Genomic DNA, 26,979 nt, shown 5'->3' with positions numbered 1-26,979 from the left:
TTGTATTACCTATATGTTCTATATGTGATATAGACAAAACATAGGGAGAAATGAATTGAATACCAAATAAAAATTTACATCCCATTAAATCAAGAAGTCCAGATCTAGTGGTCCTTATAGTTTGTTTTGTTTAGGGACAGTTTAAGAGTGATGGTAATTATCGCTGGAAAAGAACCATAAATCCCTCAGACAATATAAAACCAGTACCACATGTTAACAACACTACAGTTTAGTTTAGAGATTTCCTGGTTTGTAAATTAGTCCCCAAACTGAAGAAAGTTAAAGTAGATAATATCATATATCATATCATATCATATCATGTCATCTTCTTCTGAATTCAGTAGCAGATGAATGTGTCAATGAATTTAATGCAGTGAAACAGTTTCCACACTGCAAGAAGATAATGAAGTTATGTCCTGAATTAATTTTGCTGTGATTAATTTAGAATTGATATATGGAGAATTCAAAACTAGTTCAGACCAGTAATGACAGAGGATCAAAAGTGTCCCTGGATGTCAGGTGTGAAGTAAAAGAAGTCGGGTGTAATATGGCAAAAAAATGAATGTTTTCTCAAAAATGTGTGTTTTAAAGTGAGCTTGGCTCAATCCTATCCCTAGCAGACAAATATTTGCTTAAAAATGCTGCCTTGATATTGATCTACAGGATCAAACTCTGGTTTCATCATCACTTCTGCAATAATGACATTAAATGAATATTCCCATGCTTTCTGCAGCTTTAATGGACAAGTGAGATGGAATGCATTAGTCTCAACTGTGAATTTCCAGTCCAGTTGTTGCATGGGCTTTTGTATAACTGCCTATTTTTCAGTACTTACAATCAAACTCCAAAAGGCTTTGCCTGGGTATTTTTTATTAAAAAAAAAAAAAAAAAAGATTAAAAAATGCTCAGTGTCAAGAGTTCGATTTCAAACTGCGTAGAGAATCAGGCTGAAAACACAAACTTTTTTAGAAGTGAACCTTGCTGTTCTCCAGATCTTTTTTTCTCTGAGTGCCTGCCAATATGTTTTCTTTCCCACCTTTGTTTCCTTTACATCCCCAAAGGTATAAAACTCTTTCTAGTTTCTTTTCAAGCATTCCTCTTACAGACCATTTGAAAACCTGTGTCTTTTTCCTTCCATCCTATCTTTTTTCTGTTAGAATGGGCCCTTCCATCCCAGCATTCCTGTAATTGTATTCCTCATAAAAATGCATATTATGAACGGTACACCTGAAAAGAAAAAAAAAGAAAATTGTGTGGGTTGTATTGCTCCTGGAAAAGTTAGAAAATTTTAAATCCTGCATGTTGATCAAACCTAAAACTGCTAATGGAAGCAATTTGTTCCTCATGGTTGTACTACTGTTTACAAACAATACTATTTAAAATGTTGATTGAGTTTTAAGGAAAGGTGTTTGTTTCAGAATTATTTGAGATACTAATAGGACAAAATTAAACCTCTCTAACACTGAAGTCTTTGGTTTTTTATTTATATTTACGTAAGCATTACTCTTTCCCTTTTGCATGTTTTAATGCAAAGGCTACCTGGGATAACAAAATAAATTTCAATTTCTCCATTAGCTACCAAATATCTTACAGTAGAAATCACCTACATATTTGTGAAGGATTATGCTTTTAAGAAATAATTGTTGAAAATTAAGTCAATTTTTTTTACCATACTTTTCTGGGGAAAAAAAAAAAAAGAGATAGGGAATTCCCTGTTGGTGGGGATTTTTTAGTATAATTTGTCCTGTGTAAACTTTCTCTTTTTCTTTCTTTCTTTCTTTTTTTTATTTTCTTTTTTAGGCTTTACACCCCCTGGGATGGATAGGTCATCTCCAGACAACAGTCCAGTCCATGGCCTGTTACGTCAACCCTCCATTACAACAGGAGCCAACATCCCTATTATAACAGAGCTAGGTAAGGAAAACTAACATTTAACCTTTCAAGTACATTCCCCTATATTTTTCCAACTTCCCTTGTTATGCAGTCTCAGAAAAATTACCTATACTGTATCTTTACACTGCTGTGTTTTCTCTTCTGATAACTGTTTTGAATTACTATTTCTAAAGAAAGATTAATAACAGTTGTTTCACTTTATTTGAATAACTGAAATCTATTTCTCTCTTTCCTTTGCAATTTCACTATTTTCTTAAACACTGTATCAGACAAGATGCTTTTTACATAGTGTAACAAATAAGCAGGGGTCTTTGGGCTAAGGTTAGAAAAGAAAAAACCCACAGTAAGTATGAGCAGAGATTTCCTGTACATTTAATCAATAGTAAGAGGCCATTTGTTTATTTCTTCATGGTCCAGAACTTTTTAATCATGTGTAACCAAACTCTGTGTAATAGTATGAGACATTTTACTCCTGAGAATATGATGATGGTAGGTAACCAGGCTCTGATTTCCACTCTAGCTGTGGGTATTTATGTTGTCAAATGGTGTGATGTGAAGTGCAGAAGCTGTTCTGTTTTTTTCATGGCAAATACAAACTTGATTTGTGGTCCTTTGTCCTTTTATTTTCTTTTTCAGTTTTATTTTTTAGAGCCTTACCTGTCTTTTTCCCTTACTTTATTCTCTTTCTGTACTTTCTTTTTCCCCTTAAATACTTTACTTATTAGCTAAGCCTGGCAAACTTCTGCCTTTGGTTTCAATCAGTCAGGAAAAAAACAGTGGAACCCACATTCTAATGATAACTGAACTGGGTAAGAAGTGCCTTTTTCCTTCACATCACTGTCTTATTTTCTGTTGTTGTTCTTACTGTCATCAGCTTTTCCTTTATTTATCTGGCTGTATCAGAGGGGCTACCCTCATGGCACTGCTTTGAATGTGTTTTATTTGTGGTTCTAGTTGAAATTGACTGTCTTGTTCTGGCCTTTCTTAATGATTTTTTCACGCAGCATCAGTAAACCTTTGATCACACTCGCCTGACCTGCCGGCTGTTTTCATAGCACCTTCTCACCAATTCATTTTCTTTGGCCTGGGTCCCCACCTCCCGGGCCCTCCCTCCCCCCCACCAATTTTTCTCTCTCTCTTTCTCTTTCTCTTTCTCTTTCTTTTTTTGTTTTTGGTTTTTTTTTCAGCCTATTGTCAATTTGGTGGACATGCCTTAGCACTTCTCACAGGAAGTCCAAGAAGAAATAAAAGATACCAGAAAAAAAACCAAACAGCATCATACTTTCCCTTAAGCTATTTGTTTGTTTATTTGGGGGAGCAGGCCTTTTCTCAGAAGCTCAGGTTTTGAAGCTGTAAAAAAGCAGCCAAGCTTCTGCATTGCTCCCTCTCAATAAAGAGAACTCCCACCAGCTTTTCCGAACAGTGTTTAATGAGCATTTCCTATGGTGCAGCACCACACATTCGAGCCTACCTCACCTAGCCTGGAGACCTTTCGCAGAAATCCTAGCCTGCTAACTTGCATCAGGAAGATAAAGATATTGAGGATAAAACCACACTTGCAGAATTCATGTTAGAATTTGTAGTACCTTGGAAACTGATACCACGCGCAGCTAGCAAGCTGGTGCCGAAGTCAGGTATTAGTCTACCAGATGTAGGTGGAAAAAGAATGCTACTGTCAATAGTGCCTATGCTCAACTAGCAAATTAAGCTAAGGCACAAGCTCTTCAAAAAGTACATTTCGAAATGGTATGTCAGGCTCTCAAATACTATTTTGTTCGAGAATCTGGAGAATAAATTGATAGCCATTGTACAAAGAAAGGAGTATTGTAGATATTGGTGTTTGCTAGAATGAAATTCTTCTGACTCCCAGGGCAGAACACTTCTCCATTTACAATACTGAGGTGTTCTGTTTTCATGGTTACATCAGAGGGTGGAAAGGCAGGAATTTTAAATCCTACTTCAGCTCAGTTCCTGACTGAATGATCACGGCCAAGCACTGGCTCAACAGGGCTCTAAATGGAGAATAACACTTCTCATCTCTTTTAGACAGCTATTGTGAGGCTTTATCTATAGTCATTCATGTTTGGTAAGCTAAGCGTGGCAAGCACAGTAGTATATACAGGTTGGAAAAGGAGTGGATGGAAAATGAAACTATATACGAAGGAAGATCAGAATAGCAGGCGGAAGAATTTCTGGCCTAAGAAGTCCAGAGTTGAAACCTGATCAAGTTAACAGCAGCTCTCCTGTTGTTTTCAAAGCTCAGGAGATGTGTTCACATGGGGAATAGGGACATAGTCCATGTGTGCAGTTTCAAATGCTGAAAAAGTTTTTAGTTTCCCTTCCTTGCATGAGAATTGAAATTAATTTGTCATTTAATAAGGTAAAGGGTATTTCGATGGCATAGCTAAGCAGTCTGTGCTTTCATGCCTGAGGAGGACTAATAGGGAAATGTAGTATTTCATGAAATACGATCCACTTGATGCTCTGATCTCAAGGAAACAACTATTTTTAGTGGAGTGAGTTGGAGGCAGAGCTCTTAACTGTGACAATGAAATGCCAGAGAAAGTCTAAATGACAAATACTACTTTATTTGGGCTTTTTCTTTATACAGCCTGATGTAGATTCTTTTTCGCAGTGGCTAATGTAGGATTTGTGTCTAAGGAAGTGAAGTTATGGAGACAAATATTTGAACAAAAGGGAATGCTGCAAGAGAATAGCTGGAGTATTGCTCGTTCATTCAGATAGATGCATGTTAAAGGGACAGTTTATCCTCTTTGGAGCGATAAGTGCATTAACACCACTCCAGTAAGAATCACAGCAGCCCATCTAACAGATGCCTGTGGGCTGTATCAGCGTTTTATGGAGAGCCTTTATTTTACAACGGGGTTCTGACTTGGTATCTTCTGATAACATTTCACTGTACATGCATACAGTCCTAGCCACTGTTCCCGATCAATACCAAGGTTGTCTCAATATATAGAAGAGTATCACGTATCTCATTTTGAGTGCAGGCAGCTGGTGCCACAAAGCTGCTTTTACAGCAAAGTCATAGTCACCTCTCAAAAGCAAGAGAGTCACCTCTTACAAGAAAGAAAATGATCAACAGATTTTTAAATGCACATTTTCACATCCATCTTGATTTCATTTTCAGTGACGTCAAAGACACAAGTCTGTGTTTCCAGACATATGCCGTTTCTTTTTCTTTCTGACTGTGTAATGTGTAAGGTCACATGCTGGTGACCCAGAGGCATCTGATGATTTTATTATTATTTATTTATTATTTTCAGTAAATGATTCAAATGTTCAGTTCTTGGACCAAGATGATGATGATGATCCAGACACAGAATTGTATCTCACGCAGCCCTTTGCATGTGGAACCGCATTTGCTGTCAGTGTGCTGGACTCTCTCATGAGCGCAGTAAGCAAACAAAACCTTTTTCATTCCCTTCCATCAGACTTATTGTGAAAGAGTATGAAAGCCTAGTCCCTTTTCCACAGGTAGTCAGAAGGAGACACTTTTCTCTTAGATGTCAAGAGAATTTCAGAGCCTAAACTAGGTTATTTTTTAGCTGGACACAGAGACCTTAAAACAGCTGAGATATCTAGTACTACCATGAGTCCACAATTTTAAAAGCAAAGAGTCTCATGTCAGGCTTTAAGGATAATATCTTCCAAAAAATGTTCAATCTCCCTCCAGAAACCCAGACCCAAATTCAGTGTGTCAGCCCCTATGTTCACTGTTCATGTCAGACAGCATCCACCATGTTTTAAGCTCTTAATTTCCTGTAGCCATGAACAATGCTCTGAGTATGAGCAGAAAGCCATTGTATACATCATGTGAACGCTACTTGTGTGAAGAGAGGTCATAATCTCTTTTTCACATGAGTTGTCTTGTGAATTGAAACATAAGTGTACGCCAGAAACTACAGATGGTGGCCTTTGGTTATGTCTACATTAGGGTTTTTGGTTTGCAGCCATAGTACAGTTTTGAAGCAAATGCCTCAGTCATACTCCTTTTCATCCTCCCTTGCTTCATACTGATCAGGTTTTCAGACCAGTCTCACCCTGTTTGAGCTGCACTTCTTTCAGAGGGACCTTAAGCTCTGCTAGATGTAGCAAGAACATAGCCTTTTTAAAATCTGAGCATAGGCTTTCTGAGCTCCTCATGGAATAAAGTTCCATAGTGCTGGAAATCATCTGCTGTAAACCCCACATGATATTAAAAATGAGCAAACGGGTTTCCTTAAAGGAGCCAAGTCTGACCTTCACCTAAATTCAGAATGAAGCTTTTTGCTTTTAAGAAGAATTCACGGTGATCTTTATTATTTAATATTTTATTTGTATTTCATATTTATGTATCTGTAGTTCATATTTTTATTCCCTGCTATATTCCTCATATTTTCCATCCACAGATGAATAATATCAGTCTACACCGTTAAAATTTTATTCTAATGCAGCCTAAGAGTTTGCAATAAACTCAGAAAATAATTTTTTTGAAAGTTATTGGCCATATTTTGCAGATGTGACAAATTCAGAAAGCCTAAGCAAGCACACTTAAACTCTGTACCTTCTCTAATTAAAATCTCTATGTATAATATATTTAGCATTTTCACATTATAAATAGGAATAATTTAACACGAAGGTTCCAAATTATTATCTACTGTTTATCTACTCACATTGTTATCTAAATCAATGCCCCCGAATGAATCGTTCAGTAGGGCACTTCCAGAATCTTGGAAAAAGTATTCCTCTGATTGCCACTGACATCACCACAAAAAGAAAGCAAAAAGTTGTGGACACCATTGCTCTCTTGTGCAAAGGTGTATCATGTAAATAATAGTGAGGCAATAGGACATATGTGGAACATGACTGTTCAGAAATTTTTACTTGGAACTCATCATATAATCCTCACAGTATTTTAGTTATTGCTAGCTTTATTAACTTCTAGTTTTTGACACCTTGCCCCTCCGTTTCCGCAATTCCTTTCTTCAACAGAGTCTTTTTTTCAAACATTTTCATATCTAAGTGGTCATATTATATGTCAGGGGCAGTGCAGCCTGAAGCCAGAGAAGTAAATGTGGTAACAAGTGTAGAAAATTCTAACTTCTTAGAAAAAAAAATAATCAAGAAGACAAGCCAAGGATTCAGTCAGTTAGAATTGTTCACCATTCTGTCTTTTCTTTGACCACTTTGCTGATTGGTGGCAGCGTTATTTTCTCTTTTATTCCTCAAAGGCCTAGTAAAGAGTTGGAAAAGTACAATTCTTCCTGACCCTTCAGAAAGCATTAAGATGTGTCAGATGTTTTCCCTTTACTATCCCTATTCTCATGGGAAGGATGTATTCTCCTTTCACTTCTCCGAGGAAAAGAGTGTTCTTCACGCAAACTAATCTACTTGCACTGTATTATCTCTTTTTTTTTTTTCCTAGAGTACACTTGTTTTTAGGGACCAGCTTCTATTTATTCTGCCTAACTTACAGCCAGTACCAGCAAACTGAACACAAAATCCTAACTAAATTGTGAGATCAGCAGTCATGCTTTCATCCTATTAATTGCACAGGTATTCTGTAAGAAGGAAATAATACACACTGTACTGGCCTGTGCCAGCTCATTTTGAGAATAGGCTATAGTTCGTTATTCAATCTGCTTAGCGATTTGGGATTTTTTATTGCTTAATTTTTATAGAAAAATTCCAACTTATGATCTCTGTTGATATCTCTGGCATGCAAATTCCTTATATGGTCTACAGTACAAACGTACAATGCATGAACTGCTCCATTAAGAAAGAATCTCCTCTCACAGTGGTGGGGTTTTGTAGTAAAACAAGTGTAAGAAAGATTAGAAAGTAGAATAATATCCACGCGTACAGTATTCTTTCTGATCTGCAGGTAATTTGAAACATACCTATAGATGTATGTATATAGAAAAAGAGGTACAAAATATATTTAAAATAATTTGCTAAAGTATTCAGTTATTGAATAATAATAATGATACTAATAATTCAACAGTATTAATCAGTGTTAAATTAATATTTTCTTTCATGTAATTTTATTAATATAGAAGTAGTGGAGTAAACCCTACTCGTGAATCACAAATTAGAAAATGCGTTGTCACTTTCTGATTCAAATTTGAATGCTGAAGATCATAACGTTCTGCTAGTTTAGCATTATTTCCTATAAGATGACAGTATTAGATATTTTAAATTTGAAGTTTTCTGTTATTTTCTATTTCAAAGATAAAAGGCTTAATGAGTTTTACTTTTCAAAATGCTAGCTACAGGCTATCTACACAGTTTGTCCTCTGCAGCAAAGGCAATATATTCTACAAGCCTATGATTCACAGTGTGGTAGTTCGAAGATCATTGCTCAGAAGACAATAACGAGCCCAAAAAACTGCATTGTCTTTTTGATGAGTTGGTAACAGTGGTCTCTCCAGGCTTTGGTTAAAGTGCATTATTGTACTCTGTGTGAACACTGTAGACATGGTTCATGTTTTAAGTGTGGCAGTGGCTATTGTTAAATCACACCAGCTAATCATTATTATGTCTTTGAAGAGACATCTACTGCCATCAGAGACGTGAATGATATATTAATATTTGTTTTGTCATAACATATGCAAACCCAGGGAAAGAATATATGTAATCTGTCAGTCTCAAGGTGGCGCCGCTCCTGAAAAGCAAAGCACATTCTCATCACCAAATTGAATGTGACTAAAAGCCATGGGATTGGAAGCATCTTTTAGATAATGTGGATGTTGTGTAAAAAGATTATCTTGAGCTATAAAATTACATGACATAGGATAGCTTAAGGGAAGCAAATTTTTGAGGAGGAGTACTTTTTCCTTTTCTGGGCCTTGTTGAGATAGTTTTTCCAGAAAATCCTGTGCGTGCAGGAAAATCAGTTTTATTGACACGCAGTACTTTCAAAGGTTTGAGCAGTTGGCTTGAGAGCCAATGCTTCTCTGTTACTCCTTTTGGTGCTAAAGCTATGAGAACCACAGAAGTTCTGGCAGGTTGGCATCCCTCCCATACATACTGCTGACAATAGACTTGATGTACTGTCAGAGTGCTGCCATTAGAAGCAAAGATCTCCACAACCAGATTATACCGTTTAACATTCAATATCCTCGATTTCCTTGTACTAGAACTTTAGGTCTTGGTTTTTGTTCTATAATACTACATTCTACATTTTCTTCATATAAACAAAAGCACAGAATGGAAGACAATAGTTAAAACAGTTAAAAATAACTTTTCAGTATGTCCCTTACTCAAGAGTTCTCCATCAGGGATCCTCACAGTCTTATTTATACAGAAAAGAAACTGTTCTAATCTATGATATGGGCATTTTGAAACACAAGACTGGGTTTTGTGCAAGTCTGTTCAGGGGATTAGCAAGCATCATCTTGTAACCTAAAGCACCCCAAACTTCTTTAAAGTTTGGACAATATTTTGAGAATCAATAGATTTTCAAGGGGTGAAATGCTGTTAGTTATTTTCTGCTGTTGATTCTGTCTCAAAGGCCCTTTTGTTATTGGTCTAAGTTACTGATGTTAGCTTAGATTTGGATATATATTATTTATTCAACAGAATTCCTCCAACTGAAAAAGAAAAGCAAGTTAAAGTATTTGTTTGAAAACAGTGTTAAAAACTGCATGCAGTGGAGGAGGAGTCTTCTTAAAAGAAATCCATAAAAACCCACTAGCAAACACAAAAAAAATGGCAGATATGACTTGGAAAATGACAATTTTAGAGTAATTATAAATGAAAGGCAAAGTGCTATTAAAGTTAAAGCAATGTTATTAAAAGATGTGCTAATTTTCAGTTAAATTTTCTGTAAAAGACCAATTAGTTTAAAAGGCTTGTCAGCATTAACTGCAAAACATAAGCACTCTGGTAATTATACTTTAAAAAATGATTGAACAAATGGGAAAGCATCCCCAAAATGTTTGAAAGAGCTGGACTACAATTCCGGAGCATAGGCTAGGTGGCACTGCTAGCTCAGATATCTGTGTCAGAATTTCCTTGCTATTTACCCAGTTTCAATGTCTATGATGCATTTCCTTTTTTTCTGTGTTTAGACTACACCTATTTCACATTCTCATTCCAGATGCTAATTATAGCGATGTCATACAGATGTCCAGTGTGGGGTTCAGTTAATGGCAGTAGCAAACAAGTATTTCTTCAGTTGTGATTTTACAGTCAACAAAAGGGATTCACTACCATTACTGGAAAGTGTCTTGTTACTTTAAGTACAGCAGCACCTTTCCAAAGACGTTCTGTAGATCAGTTTCTTATAAGTACTGGCAGTTCCAGGCCAGGTACCCTCCCACAGAGCAAGTAGAAGATCATTCTCAAATTAATTTCAGTGTATTGTTATTCCAAAGGAAATGGATATCCGGTAGTTCAGCTTTTCAGTGTCCCCAGTTCCAAACTGGCAAGAGGTAATGAGAGGAGACTGATTTTTGCGACAATTGAAAGCATGGACAGACGGGTTTTTCCTGAGGAGTGTTAAATATGTTAGTATAGGAGGAAGCAAGCCTATTTAGCAGAAGGTGACAGGTTACAGCTTCCTATTCACCCATCCTGTCTTGCTTATGGTTGGGCATTTTCTGATCGGTTGCAGTGCCAGAGCAGTCTGCCCTGAAAGTTGGAATCTTTTTACTCATTGATGGCAAAAACCCCCAAACCCATCATTTGGCTGCACTCATCCATCTGATTAAATGGTGACATCCACATCAGTCATGGTGTGAAACCCAAATTAAGCCATTGTTCCAAGATAAATGTTGCCTCCTTTGCTAATAAATGTCTTAGCATTGCCTTAACATTTGTCTAGCAGTGGGAGGCCTTTCTCCAGTGACAGCATTCTGTTCCATCAACAATAGACTTGATTCTTTTCTCATTTGCATCAGTTTCATAGCAGTGTATGGCTCCCAGAGTTACTCCTGGTTGGCACACAACATAAGCCAGAATTGGGCCCATTATGTTGTAATTGCACTGGGGTTTGGGGGTGGGGGTGTATTTTATTTTATTTTATTTTATTTTATTTTATTTGTATTAATGAATTTGTGACAGGTACCTGACTTGATACATTATTTTACTACTGCTTTCATTTCTCAGTTTAATATGAGATCTGTAGTAAAATGAGCAATATGGCCGCAGTATAATTTCTTAGTATATCATGCTCTAGTGAGCTACAACTGAATTTACGATAAGGGGTAGTTGTGCACTTGCACAGTACAAAATTCAGATGAGCTAAGAGTATATGTGTTTAAATCTTGGGTTATGGCTATAGTTGCTATAATTTGAATTACAGAATAAAGAGAGAGAGAAAGGGTTGGGAACCAGGGAAGGCTGGCCTAATGATACCTCCTAAAGAGTAATAAAATTATTAGTACAATTTTAGACTTTTGCATGTTTTACCAATCACTGCAAGTCAGCAGTCTATAAACCCAGGCTATTTTACACAAACCAGCATCCATCAGTCTTAGAGCAGGTGAACATTTCTTACCATAGTTGGGCCCATTGTAAACCAGACTTGAAAAATCTACCAGTAAAGATATGCTTTACTTTTGTTTCATGTTCTTCTATCTTGATTTATAGATGTAAACCTGAGAATAGCATTTTTGAATAATACTAAATATCACTGCTTAGAGAAGAAAAAGGAATTAAAAAATACTGAATAAAAGAGTGGGGAAGGTATGAGAAAAGATACTATTGCAGAAAATGCTATGCTTTTGTGAAGATATGTGCTTAAAGTGCTGTATAGAATATGTTGAAGCACATTTTTACTGAAAGGGCTTTTCCAGCTTCTACAATTGCAGTGCCTCCCGCCTCTAGATCTGGCAGAATTTGGCTTTATATCCATGAAACTGGTGTCAAGTAACATTGCTGCCTAACTGCAGGAGCAAAGGAATTGTGCTAATTATTTTAGTTCTGAGTGGTGTATAGTATACACTGACAAAAGCGGAGAAAAGAGACTAAACAATGCCAGTTTTTTTTTATTCTGAGTACTTCCATGTTGGAAGAGTATAGCACAGTGGGAAGAGTTGCCAAAGAGGGCAACTCTGATTCTCACCTCAGGGACATCGAGGAAGAAGTAATTGAAGAATAAACAATCATGCCTGAATGTCTTCTGTCTCGCACCACGGCAATTCCTATTAAATATCATGTAATCACTCCAGACTTACATCCCTGCAGAGGGGTCACATTGATTTTTCTTCATGTTAAGAAAGGTTTAAGTATTACACTTGAATTGTTACACAGTGCATCCAATATGTAAGAGCTGATTTGAGATTAGCTGTTGGTTTAGACTAACTGAATCTTCCTGAACCTGCTAATGTCAGACAACTCTTTACAGTACACTTTGTATTTAAAATATATAGTGCTTTACCTGGGCTAATTTAAAATAATTGGGGTTGATGAGATGCAAATATTTGCTTTAGGGCATGTGTAACAATAACAATATGTTTCTCTCATTTTAATTTAGTCAACAGGTGAATGGCGTATATACCTATGTAAATAAGCAGAGAAGCTTGAAGTTATGAAACTTCAATGTAACAGTGAAAAATGTTGCTGCATAGAATTCATTTGCTCCTGTTTTATCTGTCATCTCAAGTGAACAATAAAACTGAAGTTTCATTATACAAAGAAAGAATATCAAAGTAACATGGATAGGAAGCTAGTTCTGCTTTTTGATCTCAGGATAAAATATTTCAAGTTGTACCTCAGTTTACCCATGTATTAAATACAATTACATTATATGGATAGAGCAATGAATTTCATTGAAAAGTATTACTTCAAAAAGTATTATCTTTGGACAAGCAGCGCGGTTTGAGAATTCAGTATTCATTTTTACTTGGTTGGATTACAGACATTTGTTCCAAGTCCTAAGTTCAACAAAAGTCACAAATCTAGTAATGGAATCCACAAACCCAGGGATGTCAATCCCGTGTACTCTACAGTGAGCTCATTTTCTTCTTGTATGTCCCCATACAAGGGGGGACACTTGCAAAGCTTCTGAAAACACAGATGTTAGTGACATTGTAAGCGATGGTGTCTCCTTTTTTTGTTCAACATTATTTTTTGCCCAGTACATTACATTGCAGATATTTAACTGAGTATATCAGAACTATACCAGTATACTTTTAAGTGAACTTGAAAGTCATTCATCTGGCATTAAATTAATATTTAAAATACCCATTGTTTGCCTGACAGACCAGCAATGCTACAGATGCTGGCAAAATGTCAGTGTGGAGCAGATCTTCCCTAATAAACCACACTTACCCTATACCCTAGAGTTTTTTAAAAGGACCACCAGGATCCCAAACTCATCATACATTTATCTGGAATGAACTCAAGATGTTTAATTGATACATGCTTATGTCTGAACACTGTCAAGTCTCGTAATAAGATGTTTAGTACCATACATCAGTTAGACTGCTAGAGTCCAGCCACAGTAATAAGTAATGACATTTGCAGCACAAAGGCAGCTCCCCAACGAATTGGTGACAAGAGTAAAAAGGCAATCTAGCCTGTGTAAGCTTTAAATGTGGTCTGAATTTTACAATTACATGTCCTAAAGCCCATTATTAGACATGAAGGCAATGAGAAGGAAAGCAGTCATTGCATCACTACTAACACCAATTATAGGAAACATAAATCATTCAAATTTTTGTACTTTAATAAAAATCAGCCTGAATTGGTGTTTAAAAGGAAGGATCTAGTATAGGAGCCTAATGGGATAGAAGAAAATAGAGTAATTGGAGGCTGCTGTCTTTTCACTTTCTATGTAAAATTATTTGAAGAGACAGCCAAGAACTTTAAACAGCAGAAACCCAGAAAGTTGTAATTTGGATGTCTTCAGTTGTGACTTTAATGGTGTTTGCTTAAAGAGCTTTCTTTTATCTCTGCAGACATACTTCAATGACAATATCCTCACACTGATACGGACATTGGTAACAGGAGGAGCCACACCAGAGCTGGAAGCACTGATTGCTGAGGAAAATGCATTGAGAGGAGGTTACAGCACGCCCCAGACACTTGCAAACAGGGACAGGTGTCGAGTTGCTCAGTTGGCTTTGTATGATGGGCCGTTTGCAGACCTAGGGGTAAGATCATGAGGGATATGTAGGACCAGGGCTGGTCTGCAGTCTATTTGTTTTCTCTCAGACTGAATTAAAAATCTATCTTAATTAGCATATAATTTCTATTATTTAGTTTAATAGAGCTTTTGGATCATTTGACAATTTATAGCACAGGGTGCCAGGTTTGCTGTTACCCTTGTTAAGAAGCTGTATGACTTCCCAGACTCCTTGCCTGGATGTCTCATGAAGAAAATCCTATGGCTCTTCTTAGTTGTCAGCTAAAGAGATGGATGAACTGACTTGGATGATATAACTATTCTAACAATAATCCATTGTAAACATGAGCAATATATATACCTTTGTTGGATTTTTATAAGCTTATTTAGCCTTTCCATGGAGCTTCCAGTTCTTGCTTAAAATATACTTATTAGCTTGAAAACAAAGCTATAAGGTTTGTTTTCTGCTGTTTCTGGATGAACTAAAATTCTTGTGAAATCCTGATTTTCTGACATTTTGATTCCACTATCCTAAGAGTGAAGTAAAAAAAAACAACCAAACCAACAACCCCAAAAGCAAATAATAAAAGAAAAATCTTTACAGAACAGTGCATTTGGATAAAGAAGTATCTAGAAATGTTTTCTGGACCAAGTCTTGTAATCTTGAGGTGAATCCCAAAGTACTCACTTTGTTTTGATGATGATTTGATATTTCTTAAATTAACCTTGTGTTCACAAGCTCTGTTCAAAAAGAATGGAGCGACCTTCTTCATAGAAATGACAGGGAATCCCGGTTTAAGGATTAAGGGTGATGGGAGGACACAGATAAAAGTAAACAGCCTTTCAGTTCATGTAGAAGTCCATTCATAGCCGAAACTAACAGCTCATCAAAACACTTGGGCATGAAGCATAACATTTTCACAAATAAAATAAGCAACACCAATCCTTCAAATGGTATTTTGCTAGAGCCTCAGTTGCACTACATCAGTGAAGGTAGAATGCATTAACAGTCATCGTTACTTAAGAATCAATATTTTAGATATACAAATTATCAAATCTAAACTTTTTTTTGCTAATCAAAACATTTCATATTATTTATGAAAAATGGCATACCTTTCTTCATTATTTTACAGTGGAAGATATTATATTATCCTTTTAACCCCTCAGAACTCTAATTTCTGTTGTGCTCCCCTGTGAATTTATTTGTCTACATGACAGTATGGCTACTGTGAAAAAAGGGTCAAAAATACTAACAATTTTAATATCACAGCTAATGTGATTGTAGAATGTGCATTGTTTGGTACCAAAATTTATATTTCCAGCTTAAAGCAAATCACTCACTCTTCCCAATTTACCATCATTTCATGGATCAAGGCTTTCCAAAATAATGATCACTTTACATAACTACTTATTTGAAATAAAACATTTAGGTTATTCATTTCCTTGGGTCTCATTTGTGACAAACAACAGACTGTCTATACATTGTCCTTTTTGTGCAGGGTCATACTGAAAATCCTGTTCCCTGACATCGTAGTAACAGAGAAAGAAAGGAAAAAAATGTGCTGTTCTCTCTTTTTTTTTCTCTCCTTTCTTTCTCCTAGGATGGAGGTTGTTACGGAGATCTATTTTGTAAAGCACTGAAAACATACAATATGCTTTGCTTTGGAATTTATCGATTAAGGGATGCACATCTAAGTACTCCCAGCCAATGTACTAAACGGTAAGCCCAGTCATTTAGAACATCTCTGCTTCGTCATTCTTCAGTCTTCTCAGCGAGGAAGATCCCAATGCCTGTAATAAATCTAAAAAAGAGCATTCTCCATTTTTTGCATAACTTTGCTACAAAAGCTAACTCTTTGAGGACTTCGTGATGATTCTTTAGCTGAGTTTAAATCATAGGCTGGATATCATAGCATCAGCTTTCAGCTAATTTTAATCAAAAATTTTTAAAGTAAATTTTCAGAACACATATTTATCTTGTTTGATTTATGATAATCCACTGCTTGCATACAGGGAAAGGACTCCAGTTTGCTTATATCAATCAGCTGTAAGTTACTGGCTAATAATTTACATTATAGTAGCTAGACTTTCTTTTTTCTGAATGCTCAAAAAATACTCCTGTGGGCTTCCTACAGGTACTCTCTGTATCTAATAATCATTTCTTCCAGTAAATGGAAACCCTTCTTTTGGCAGGCTGCATTTGTACTTCAGTAGCACCAAGGCTGACCTCAATGCTTTAAATTGAGCGGACACATTTCCATCTTTGCAAACCGAAGGCCATTTAGCAGCATACTTGAAATGTGTCTTGATTAAGTGTCTACTAGAAATACACACACAGACCTGTACCAGAACTGTCACAAATCTACCATCTGTTACTGTTTCATTCTCTACAAAAAGCATCATTATTGGGTGAACTTGGCAATAAACAACCCTGTAGCCCACCAAAGCGGTTTCTTCTGTAAGGATTTGGACAAATTGAGTAGAAAAAATTATTTTCAGTTTAGATTTACACTGTACTTGCTATACTTGGGATTATTTGTTGGATTAATAAGTGACTTCTGTCCCTGAGGCAGCTAAGCCAGATTTCTTATGAGCACTGAATTAATTTGAAAAGAAGTTGTGAGTTTTGTGATCAATTTTTACTCATTTCTTGCTTGGACAGAAAATGCCTATTGCCTTGCTCAAATATGTTTTTCACATGTGTGAAAAAATTTAGCAGCAGCGTCTATTAGCCCTTCCTACCCTGAAAAGGGGGTTAGTTGAAGGTGGGAATTCTTGAAATTGATAAGAGTTTTTGTTTCAGGTCTGGGATGTATACTTAGCAATGCTGGATTCTTGGATGTGCAGATTTCTCTTTATAAATGCTCTTTGAGTCTGTGAATGTACATGTGGAATGAATGAACAAAATTAACCTCACTGTGAATTTGCTGATATATTTTCCTTAACTTGTTTTATGTACAGTCACAATCCAAACAAATAATTATATCCCTTGCTCTATTGACAGTATTTAAATATTTAGTAAATATATAGAAAGTATGTATTTAAATATAACTGCATCTAAAATCCTCCTCTCCCTGCTTTTCAGCCATTCTTTTAAATACCATTGCTGGTGGGTATGTTACTGGGTTTTGTCAATATGTAAATCTATTTGCTAGAGTCATTGCATTATGGTGCAGCTAGAGAAAGGAGGGTGATTTGTGTGGTGCCTTCTCTGAAAAATCATGATGTGATTCACTTGAAGGACATCCTACACAGACAGTATACCTGTGCAACAGAAAACATACAAAAAATGATATCTGACATAAGAAGGTCCTAAATCATAATGGGTATTATGTGAGCTAAAATTAGGTACAGACTGAAGGAAACAGAAGTGCAAAAATCTGGGTAAATGTTTATGAGAGAACAACTGTAGCAGAATTTTTTTAGCAGAAATCTAAACCTGCTTTTTCTTTTTCTTTCTTTCTTTCTTTTTCTTTCTTTCTTTTTCTTTCTTCCTTTCTTTCTTTCCAGTTATGTTATCACAAACCCACCATATGAATTTGAGCTTGTGCCGACAGACTTGATCTTCTGTTTGATGCAATTTGACCACAACGCTGGCCAGTCCCGGGCCAGTCTTTCTCATTCCTCCCATTCCTCCTATTCTTCCAGCAAGAAGAGCTCATCAGTTCACTCCATCCCATCAACAGCAAACCGACCGAACCGCACCAAGACCAGGGATTCCCGGGAAAAACAGAAGTATGTGCAGGAAGATAGACTTTGATATGTGTACCTGCTCCCACTGTGTGTGAAACTTGCATTCACCACCCATTCTCCCCAGTTAATGTTTCCAGCAGTAATGTTCCCTGTTTTCCCATGGAGTTCTCCCTTTTTGTACACATATTTTGCATATGTATGACAGTGTGCATGTGATTGTCATTTTTATTTCACCACCATAAAACCCTTAAGCACAACAGCAACAAAGCAGACGGACCAAAAGTTATTTATGATGCTAGGGGAGAAAAAAAAATTCTAAACCCATAGGCACACAGAAAACATAAATAACTCACTGCAGTTACTCTACATATCAGAAAATAGAGTATATTTAACATGAACACTTGCTCTTGATGTCAGAGTTACACAAAGAAAGTAATTTAGTACAGAAGTGTTGACGTATGTTGCAGTAGGTTTTTTTATATTCATATTTACAGGAGTTGCTACATTTATTTGAAGCTTATAAAACTAACCCATTGGGGAAAAAAAGAAAAAAAAAAAAAAACCAAAAAAAACAAAACCCCAAAAAATCTCTACTGATTTTTCACTCTCAAGGCTTACATTGTATAGGGCTTACACTCTTTGTATAGATTATTGCTACGCACCTGCTTTATACCAAAGGAACATCAGGGACTTTTCTGCTTGTTTAAGGACTTCCTCTGACATACTAGCCTTTTGGAGATAGTGTCTTTTCCCTTTAACACTGAAACTGTCTGGGCATGGAGTTGTAAAACTCCAATGGTTTAATTTAAGTTTAGAAAGAGTCTAATTGCATATTAAATTATTATTCTGTCTATTTATACTGCCACATGAATAGCTATATTTTCTTTCACTTTTGACATTTGGAATAAAAAGCCATATGTGTCATAAATATTGGATGTAAGTCATTAAAAACTGCCTTCCTAGGACTTTTACATCTTTAAAAGGTGAATTAGTCACCTTATGTACAGAATAAATAATGTTCAGAAAAGAGCAAGCATTTTTCTATGCTTAAGTATCAGATCTCGAGGGACTTTGTTCCTTTCCCCAGATGGTTGTTTAATTTTTCCAAGTTAGAGTGGTGGTATAAATCTTCCAACAAGGGTCCTAATATTTGAAGATCCTCCAGAAATCTTGCTCCACGTTCTAGCTGGTTCTTTTCAACAGGTGCATGCCAGTCCACAGCACGCAGGAATAAAGGGGAAGAGAGCTGAGTACCTTTAAGGTCTCTCCCATTTGGGAAGAAAAGGTCGTGCTGTGCCCAAGACAGCTAATGAGCAGAACAAGAGGGCTGGGGTGGAAATATTCACTGTGCTGAGGCACCATGTTCTAGGCACTTGCCCCAGAGCTTTGGATCTTGCAGATTCCCACCAATGACACACCTAGCCAAACAAAAACCGTGGCAGGGAATTAAATAAAGTAGTGGAAAGTAACCTATCCTAGACAGCCATAGAAATGATACTTCAAGCTTGGTTTTTTTTTAATTTCAAATGCCAACCTATTGAAATACAGAACTAGTTCTAGGTGGTATGAAGAGTTTCCCAGGTTAGGGAGGCCAGAAACACATACCAACTTCCCTGGCTACCCAGCAAGAAAGCATGCAGACAGAAGATAAATATTTGGATGTGGGAGTGATTAGCATTGTAGCTGCCAACCCAGACAAGGTGCTTTTATGGTTAGTGTTGTTTTCTACCTTCCCCTTCCCCAAGCATGATAATTTTGAAGATTTGCTTGCTGTGTGAATTGACAATGAAGCCAAGCACTTTTACTGACAAAACCTGGAACCCTACAAGTGGGCTACAGAGAGTGCCACTGTGCAGTGTTAAGCATAATGATTGGAATACAGTATATATGTGTGTGTGCATTCAAAAGCAGCTGTAAGTCCTATCAGTGAAATATGTTGCAAATTGTGGATGGTCCCTTACAAATGAGTCTATTACAGTTGCTTTTCATCATAAAGACAAATTGATGTATTTCTTTTTGCAAAGAAAGTTATCATGTTTTGCCCTAAGAATATTTATTACTACAAGGATGTGCCAGTTAAAGTGCTCAACAGGAAATATGACAGTTTAAAAGCATTGTAAAACTTACATAGCTTACTTCTTTTTCTAAAGTGCAACAAGGATGAATAGAATGGGCCAAGGTATGACAATTAATGGTTCTGCATGACCTAGCAACTGCTGTGGGTTTCCTTCTATAACTTTGTCCTTGTGAAAACTTGTGAAATTAAAAAAAAAAATAGTTACAAACTTTATTCAGTTATTGGTTTGTTTGTTTGGTTGTTTTGTTGGTTTTCTTTTGCCTTTTTTTTCCCTCCAAACCAGAAGTAAAACTGGCTGCTGCTGCTGCTGCTGCTGTTGCTCAACCCTGTTTTATTTTTTATCCTCTCATCTGCTTGCCTTTCTAATTGCACGTGTCCTTTTGTAAACACCCAGGTTCCTGCTCAATGAAGATGCCTACCCTGGTGCAGACATTACTTTAATTTCCCATTCCTCATTCCAATTCCTTTCCTCCCTTCCCTTTCCTACTCCCCTGTCCCCCGTGTATGTTCATGAGCATCTTTTTATGTTGGCAATATTGACTGAAGGTAGTCGAGAGCAGTTATGCATTTTGGAAGAATGTTAATGGCTTTGACACCAAAATGCTTTTCCATTAATGTTTTATCTGTTTTCCATTTAGCAGAGGTAGGAAGGGTGTTAATATGAAGCCACTTGTCGCATACTACATAATAATTTTGTAAAAAAAAAAAATAGTATTTGTATAACTGTGCATCTCAAATAGAAAAAATATAAACAGTGTACATTAGAGAAGCAACTTGTCTACTTTGTGAGCAACAGGAGAGGGATAATACGGATGCAAATCTGAATTCTTCAAATCATATTGAAGTCTAATTCTTCTCTGTCTTCTGTCCTAAAGTTGGAAGTCTTAAAAGTTATGCCATGTGCAATTTTCACTGCTAACTATAGTCAAACTGATCGAATAGTTTATTACAGTGATGAAGATTTTCTGATATGGATATACTAATGAAATTGGGAGGTTGGTCATTACAAGTAGAGGAATGTTTAAATCAACTATGTTATGTTGTCAAAATTTTTTATATTGAAAAGTAACAGGAAATCTCCTATTTGTTCAGAAACCTATCCCAAGTCAAATGTTCTTAGTAAGTACCCTGGTTAGTTTTTGAAGGTGGAAAAGCAGCACCAATGTCAAGAGATGGCATTTTAGAGCTTTAAATGGAGATCTTGCCACTTGTATCAGTCCCAGCATGGTTTTGACAATGGAAAGCTAGGTTCTTAGTCACTTTGCTGATCAGAGTGTTGACACAAAACCATATCTAGCAAACCTGCAGGTTCTTGGCATGGGTTCCCACTGGCCTAAACTGACAGAGTCAGGCATTTTCCAGAGAAATTCCCATTGTCAAAAGTAAGAATTTTGCTAGTTTAAAAAAAATAAAAAATCACCAAGAGCAATTCCAGAATAGCATATTTGTCCCAGAATTTTGCCTTGGAGCAAAATAAAGACCTTCACAGAAAGTAAGAATAGTTTCTTCTCTCTCTCCCTGCAAATTACTTACTGCCTGCTTCATGTAAAATTTTCATCTGCCAAACAAAGAATTGCTGAGCAGGTGGGTGGAGAAACTTTCATTACTTTTTTCTCATACAGGAAGAAATAGCATGGGAGAATTTTCAGTTTAGCTGTGAATGAGCTGCCTATATGGAACGAGGGGAGGCACACACATACATACAGACTCATTTGAAACTGCAAATGTCACAGAGGAAAAAAAATGCATGTTTAAAACAATTGTAAGGTAACCTGGGATTATGGTGAGAATACAGATTTAGTAAAATCTTTGTGTCATGTTTAGCTAGTACTTTCTTTGCCTCTGCTTAGAAGAGAGGGTGTTTCACAGTGACATTTATTCAAACATGATTATTTAGTCCAGAATTAATGTGAGAAAGCACCAGAATAATAAATCTGTTGGAGAGAATTGCTGGAGTCTTATACAAGTTGAAGAAATCTGTATTTTTATCATTTTACTTTAATTATTTTATCTTTTTATGCTGCAGGGAACAGTCTTACACAGGATGTTAATTTTTATTTGTTTGTAATAAGAGCATGAAGCCTTTAGAACCTTCATGGATGCACTGGGTTGCTGATAGCCCATTGCAAACACAGGTGTTTGAGAGGAAAGTAAATGTTTTCTGCTTTCTGATACATGAAGTTACTTAGCTGTTCCAACATCTCTTAGGTGATGCTGTCAAAAACAAACCTGTCAAATAGCACAGGAAGATCAGGGACTCTCCTGAACAGCTCTTAAAAAAATAGAAGACTATGCCTGTTCTCACTATAAAGTAGAAACACATGGTAAGGATCAATATACCTATGCCAAAAGGGAGAGACGGACTGAACTTGAAACTAAAAAAAAGTTGGTCAATATAACAACATATAAAGACTTAAAAAAGGGTTTTCTGGACTGATTTAAAGGAAAGAGTAAATAGGTTTTTTAAGATACATAAAAATCTGTGCTAAGACTTTGGAAGACATATCAAAGTCAGACTGTGAGCATAACAAAAAAGATTGTAAAGTTTGTAAGAGATTCAAGAAGGACATTTAGTAACTGGGAGCAAAATGTCTTAGTGACCAAGAGTAAAGATGAAGAGTGTCAAGCTCACATTTCAAAGGTAAGTATAGAGATTGATGGACTTCCATGGGAGATTTGTCATTACATGGTCGAAGACAATTTTAACAGCAGAAAAGGAACAGGAAAGGTATAAAGCTGGGTCCAAGCATTTGATGCTGGAGATGATAATGCCTGGACCAAGTGTTCAGCACTGGCAAAAAGAAATTTAAACAGCAAAAGAAATTAGAATCTACCAGTTTCTGCATTTATTATTTATTTTCTGTATTTATTACTTGCCAGGTAAAGGCAAAAAGAGCCTTGATGGTGTCTTTTAAAGATCAGCTCCCTGGATATGAGTTTTATTGTAAAGACTAACATATAAATAATAATTGCCTTGTTTTGAAAATTCCAGGGAAAGCAGGGGAGATGATGGAAGTGCTTTGCACTGGCTGCTGAGAAACACAGTGCAGTTCATCCCTAATCCTTAGCACACACACAGTTCTCCCCTTTCTTGCTACGAGATTGAATTAACTTGCACCAACTTCTGTTTGTAAAGAAAGTTTGTGCACCATATGTTAAAAAAGAAGGTAGAGATAAAAGTTCACAGTGCTTAACTTGCCTCAAAATCATTTTAAACACAAACCATTAGAAAACCGTTAGTTTGAAATTGTTTATGTGATCTTGCAAGGCTTTTAAAACATGATAACCATCACACTTTACACCTCTCTGAAAGGTTAGTTTAATCGTAGATCACATAAAATTGGTTTCCACAAATGCATAATGGTTCATGTGTCACACTTGAACTAAATGGTTTTTTAAATGGAGCTGAAATTATTTTGATGTATACACATTCCCAGATTTTTTTTTTTTCCTACAACCTTTCTTAAACCAGCCCCCATCAGGAACCATTCCCTTAAAGTCTCATTAATAATTCAGATGTTCTGATGACTTTAAAAGATCTATGGAATTGAGGCTTTTTTTTTTTTTTAACTGCTTGACAAAAAGATAAATGAATGTAGAAAGAAGCGGTAGGAGTCTGGCAAGCTGTAGATCATCTCTGAACAGATTGTAACTTTATCATTCTGTCAGGAAGAATAATTTAAAGCACTTAATCAGTTAGCTTCAGTGTGCAGGATGTAACATTATGAATTCCTATCGTCCAATCTGTTCAAATCAAAGGGAACTTAATTACAATAGGTAAGAGAGAGAGAGAGAGATGGGAGATTGAACATTGTTCAGACTCAGGCAACTTTATGGGGGCAGGGAACTATTTACCCTGATTGCAAATGAATAGGATATTTTAAAAAGATGTAAAATACATTTTAGAAAATGACAAGAAAATACAGTAGTTCTGGTTACCTTCATTAATAAGCCACTAATGATTAATACAATTCCTTTTTTTCAATTTAAAATTTTTAAAAAGCATAAGCACAGGTAACAAATGTATCTGAAAAAAAAAGTTGGATTAAACCCTCATGAGTTTGGGGTTTGTTGCTGGGGAGTGGTGGTGTTGCATGTAGATGCTTAAAATCCATATCAAGTATAAGTGTTTAAATTTCTTATTCACAAAAGTGACTGAGAAGTCCAGTAATTCTAGAAATCAATCCGCTTCTTTAGAGGCCCTAACTTCGAAGCTAGTTGCTTATTTTTATGCATTTATGCCCAGATATTTGTACTTTATTCTTCCTGGTCTTCCAGTTTCTATTCTCTGCTTCACCTTCTGAGCTTTTGCGCTCGATCCTTGGGTTTCGAAGGTGGATTTTGCTCTGCTTATTTTTATTTATTTATTTGTTTAAAATGACCACTCTTTCCACTTCTGTCCTGATTCCAGCCCACATACAGCAGCATTTCAGTGGTAAGCAAAAGTGGCTGTTTGTATTATGTGAGGCACTAAAGCTTCCAAATCATTTTGGGTTCCCAAAATGTAGTAGTGCATACATGTAATAGCAGCAGCTCTGATGTGGCACACATTAAACCTTGCATGTAATAATGAAAATGCCCCAGTTGCAGAATCCTATCCCCAGAACCATTTGTGCCCACTGCTCTGCACACCCACCTCTGGAATTTGGGGAAGGAGGGTGAGTGGAGACCTCTGTTCACAAATGCTTGTCAAAGCACGAGCACCTAATGGCCATAAGCCACACTAAGACCAGGAGTTTCTAATTAAGAAATGACAGCAGTAATTGCTTTCTAAAGGGCTTAAGAAATTTTTTTTTTTTTTTTGGTTTGGTTTGGTTTGTGAATTTTAAGAAGTTTTTGTCCACATCTGTGTATGAACAATGCAATATAGTGGTTACAATCACAAGCAGATAGGGAATGGCCGCAATGATGCAGCCTCTCAGCATCCTCACTCCTTCCCACATTGCTCCCAGCCCACCTTAAATCAGTACCATAAAATTCTTCCTGTGTTCATGGAAACAGACACTGCCCAAAGATACAAAAGGAACAGCTTCCCCTCTAATCTTCCTTCAAGTCCTTGCTTCCTTTGCCTTGCTGTCACATATCACTACCAATCCACTCAGGATTCAGCCCCTACTACAGTCATCTGCAGCACCGAGTACGTTCCAAACCCCTTCCCAGACTGGAGAGTTCAGCAGTGCCCAAGCAGGCAGGTTGCTAAGTAGCAATATAATGGCCATCCCGTGCAGGAACGCAGCCATCTGGCAGCATGAATGAAAGCTCTATTTATTCTAGCACCAACTGTGGAAAGTTCTTCTTTACATTCTCCTGTGTGATTTCTGAACCAGAAGTAGCAACCACTCTGAGGCTGAAATTGTTCAGAGAAGCCTCTGATTCTTTAGGTTCTCCTCTGTATAGGGACTAACATGCTCTTTTCTGCATTACCCTTATCCCATCTGCTCTCCCTGGCTTCTCAGTTTAGCCTTTTATTTGTATCATTTTTTTCAATAAATGAATCAGAGGGTATTTACCTCAGCATGAAAAAAAAAAAGACCTCTATTGTATTCAACAAGTAAACTAGCATATTGACAGTTTTCTTCAGCTTCTACTATCAAATCTGCAAACGTCATCCTCCTTTCATGAAAAGTCTTTTCAGAGGTATTAATCTAATGCACCACACTGCTAGTAATTAGTCAAAGTCACCTTCTATTGATTGCCTTTTCTCTATAAACTTTACTGACTGCTCCCCCCTCCTTGGTTGTGGGTTGTTTTGGGGTTTTTTTGGTGTTTATGTATATATGTGCTTCACTAATTAAAACTCTCATTTTCCCTCCTTATTCTGTCTCTACCCATTTTGCTCCTTAGCAGAAAAGAAATGGTTTACAGATGAGCCGGATAATGCCTATCCCAGAAACATTCAAATCAAGCCCATGAGCACTCACATGGCCAATCAGATCAATCAATATAAATCGACAAGCAGCTTGATACCACCAATCAGAGAAGTTGAAGATGAATGTTGACTCCTTCAAGGCCAGAACTATTTTTATAAAGCCTGACAAACTTCATGAATGGTGATGTGACATTTATTCCTCTTACATGCTGAACCACTGATGGAGAAGTTAAGGGCAAGCTTAATGGGAAAATAAAGTAGACAGATCTTTCTTTGTCTGCCTTTAATATTGCTTCCACGTATTTTGGAAACTATTTCATTTATAAATGAACATAATCAAAACTAGTCATGTATAGCCTCTAGCATTTTAAATTATTTTTATTTATTAGAAAAAAATATATTTTTCTTTTTTTTTCATTGTCAAGTATTTTCCCTTAAAAAAAACCTGCATATGTGGCCAGACTCCTAAGAAATTAAAAAAAAAACAAACCTCAGTCTTTGGCATAAAGGAGAATGATGGTCACAGCTACAAGGACATGTAATTAAGGGAGACAAATGATATATTTACAAAAAGAAAAAAAGGTCCAACTTGTATTTTAGTAAATTAAAAAAAGAAGGAAAAACAAAAAAAAGAACAGTTCACCAAAATGTTTCTTTACTGGAGGATGTGTATTTTGTTCAGCATTGACACCAGCTCTTAATAAACTGAACTTATTTATTTTCGAAGTTGGAAGGCATATTTTTGTACATGTAACATTCTTCTCAAATATTCTTTGTTTTCTTACCATATACAGATCATCTTAATTGCCAGTTATATTAAGGTCCAATAATGCCCCCCACACACACACTGCCCCCTTCCCACCCCCCCCGTGCCTACACAGAGAAGCCCAGCATCCTTGATAACCTTCTGCAACACTGGTGTAGTGAACATCACTACCCTAAACCAAGGGCCACGTAGATAAGGTGTTCATAGGCAGCACTTGCTACAAGTGGCAAATCTGGCAATTCCACTCTGCTTCCCATTAGCCATCAGCAGTTGCTAATTTCAGGAAGGCAAGTTTGGCAATTTCTCTTCTTTTGCCATGTATTACAGTGCTTTAATCCAGAGTGCATAAATAGTGCATGAAATCATAAGTTATAAACCTTCTCATCTACCATATTTTGTTGGTTCCTTAATTCAAAAGTGCGGATGGCCTTGCATCACTCTTGTTTATTTAGTTCAAATTCTTCCTGCTATGTATAGAGGTTTAGCTCCAGAGCTTTGCACATTGGTGATAGCTCATACCTTGGTAAAAGGCATGCTGAATCTCCTTTTGGTGAGTTCGGATCAGGATAAGAACTGGTTTAGCCTCAGCTTTATAATCTCACCAC

General features: G+C 36.6%; 1 protein-coding gene across 14 annotated transcripts in view; it reads left to right on the top strand.

Annotated features, from left to right (window-relative positions):
* Nucleotides 1-26,499, top strand: part of KCNMA1 (potassium large conductance calcium-activated channel, subfamily M, alpha member 1) — a 523,274-nt gene extending 496,775 nt beyond the window's left edge. For 7 of the 14 annotated variants that reach the window (XM_010567822.1, XM_010567820.1, XM_010567818.1 and 4 more), the window contains 7 exons: nucleotides 1,801-1,914; nucleotides 5,181-5,311; nucleotides 13,803-13,997; nucleotides 15,571-15,689; nucleotides 17,480-17,704; nucleotides 19,813-19,841; nucleotides 25,587-26,499. In XM_010567822.1, coding sequence (XP_010566124.1) covers nucleotides 1,801-1,914; nucleotides 5,181-5,311; nucleotides 13,803-13,997; nucleotides 15,571-15,689; nucleotides 17,480-17,704; nucleotides 19,813-19,841; nucleotides 25,587-25,738 — 965 coding nt within the window. In that variant the 3' untranslated portion in view covers nucleotides 25,739-26,499. Of the gene's footprint in view, nucleotides 1-1,800; nucleotides 1,915-5,180; nucleotides 5,312-13,802; nucleotides 13,998-15,570; nucleotides 15,690-17,479; nucleotides 17,705-19,812; nucleotides 19,842-25,583 lie in introns of all 14 variants that reach the window. The other 7 variants (XM_010567826.1, XM_010567824.1, XM_010567816.1 and 4 more) reach the window with 5 other exon arrangements.
* Nucleotides 26,500-26,979: the final 480 nt, after the last annotated feature.

This window comes from Haliaeetus leucocephalus, unplaced genomic scaffold (genome assembly GCF_000737465.1).
Source record: "Haliaeetus leucocephalus isolate CR32 unplaced genomic scaffold, Haliaeetus_leucocephalus-4.0 Scaffold229, whole genome shotgun sequence".
Lineage (NCBI taxonomy): Eukaryota > Metazoa > Chordata > Aves > Accipitriformes > Accipitridae > Haliaeetus > Haliaeetus leucocephalus.
The sequence above is the reverse complement of the archived record's forward strand: the minus strand, read 5'-3'. Positions and strand labels throughout refer to the sequence as shown.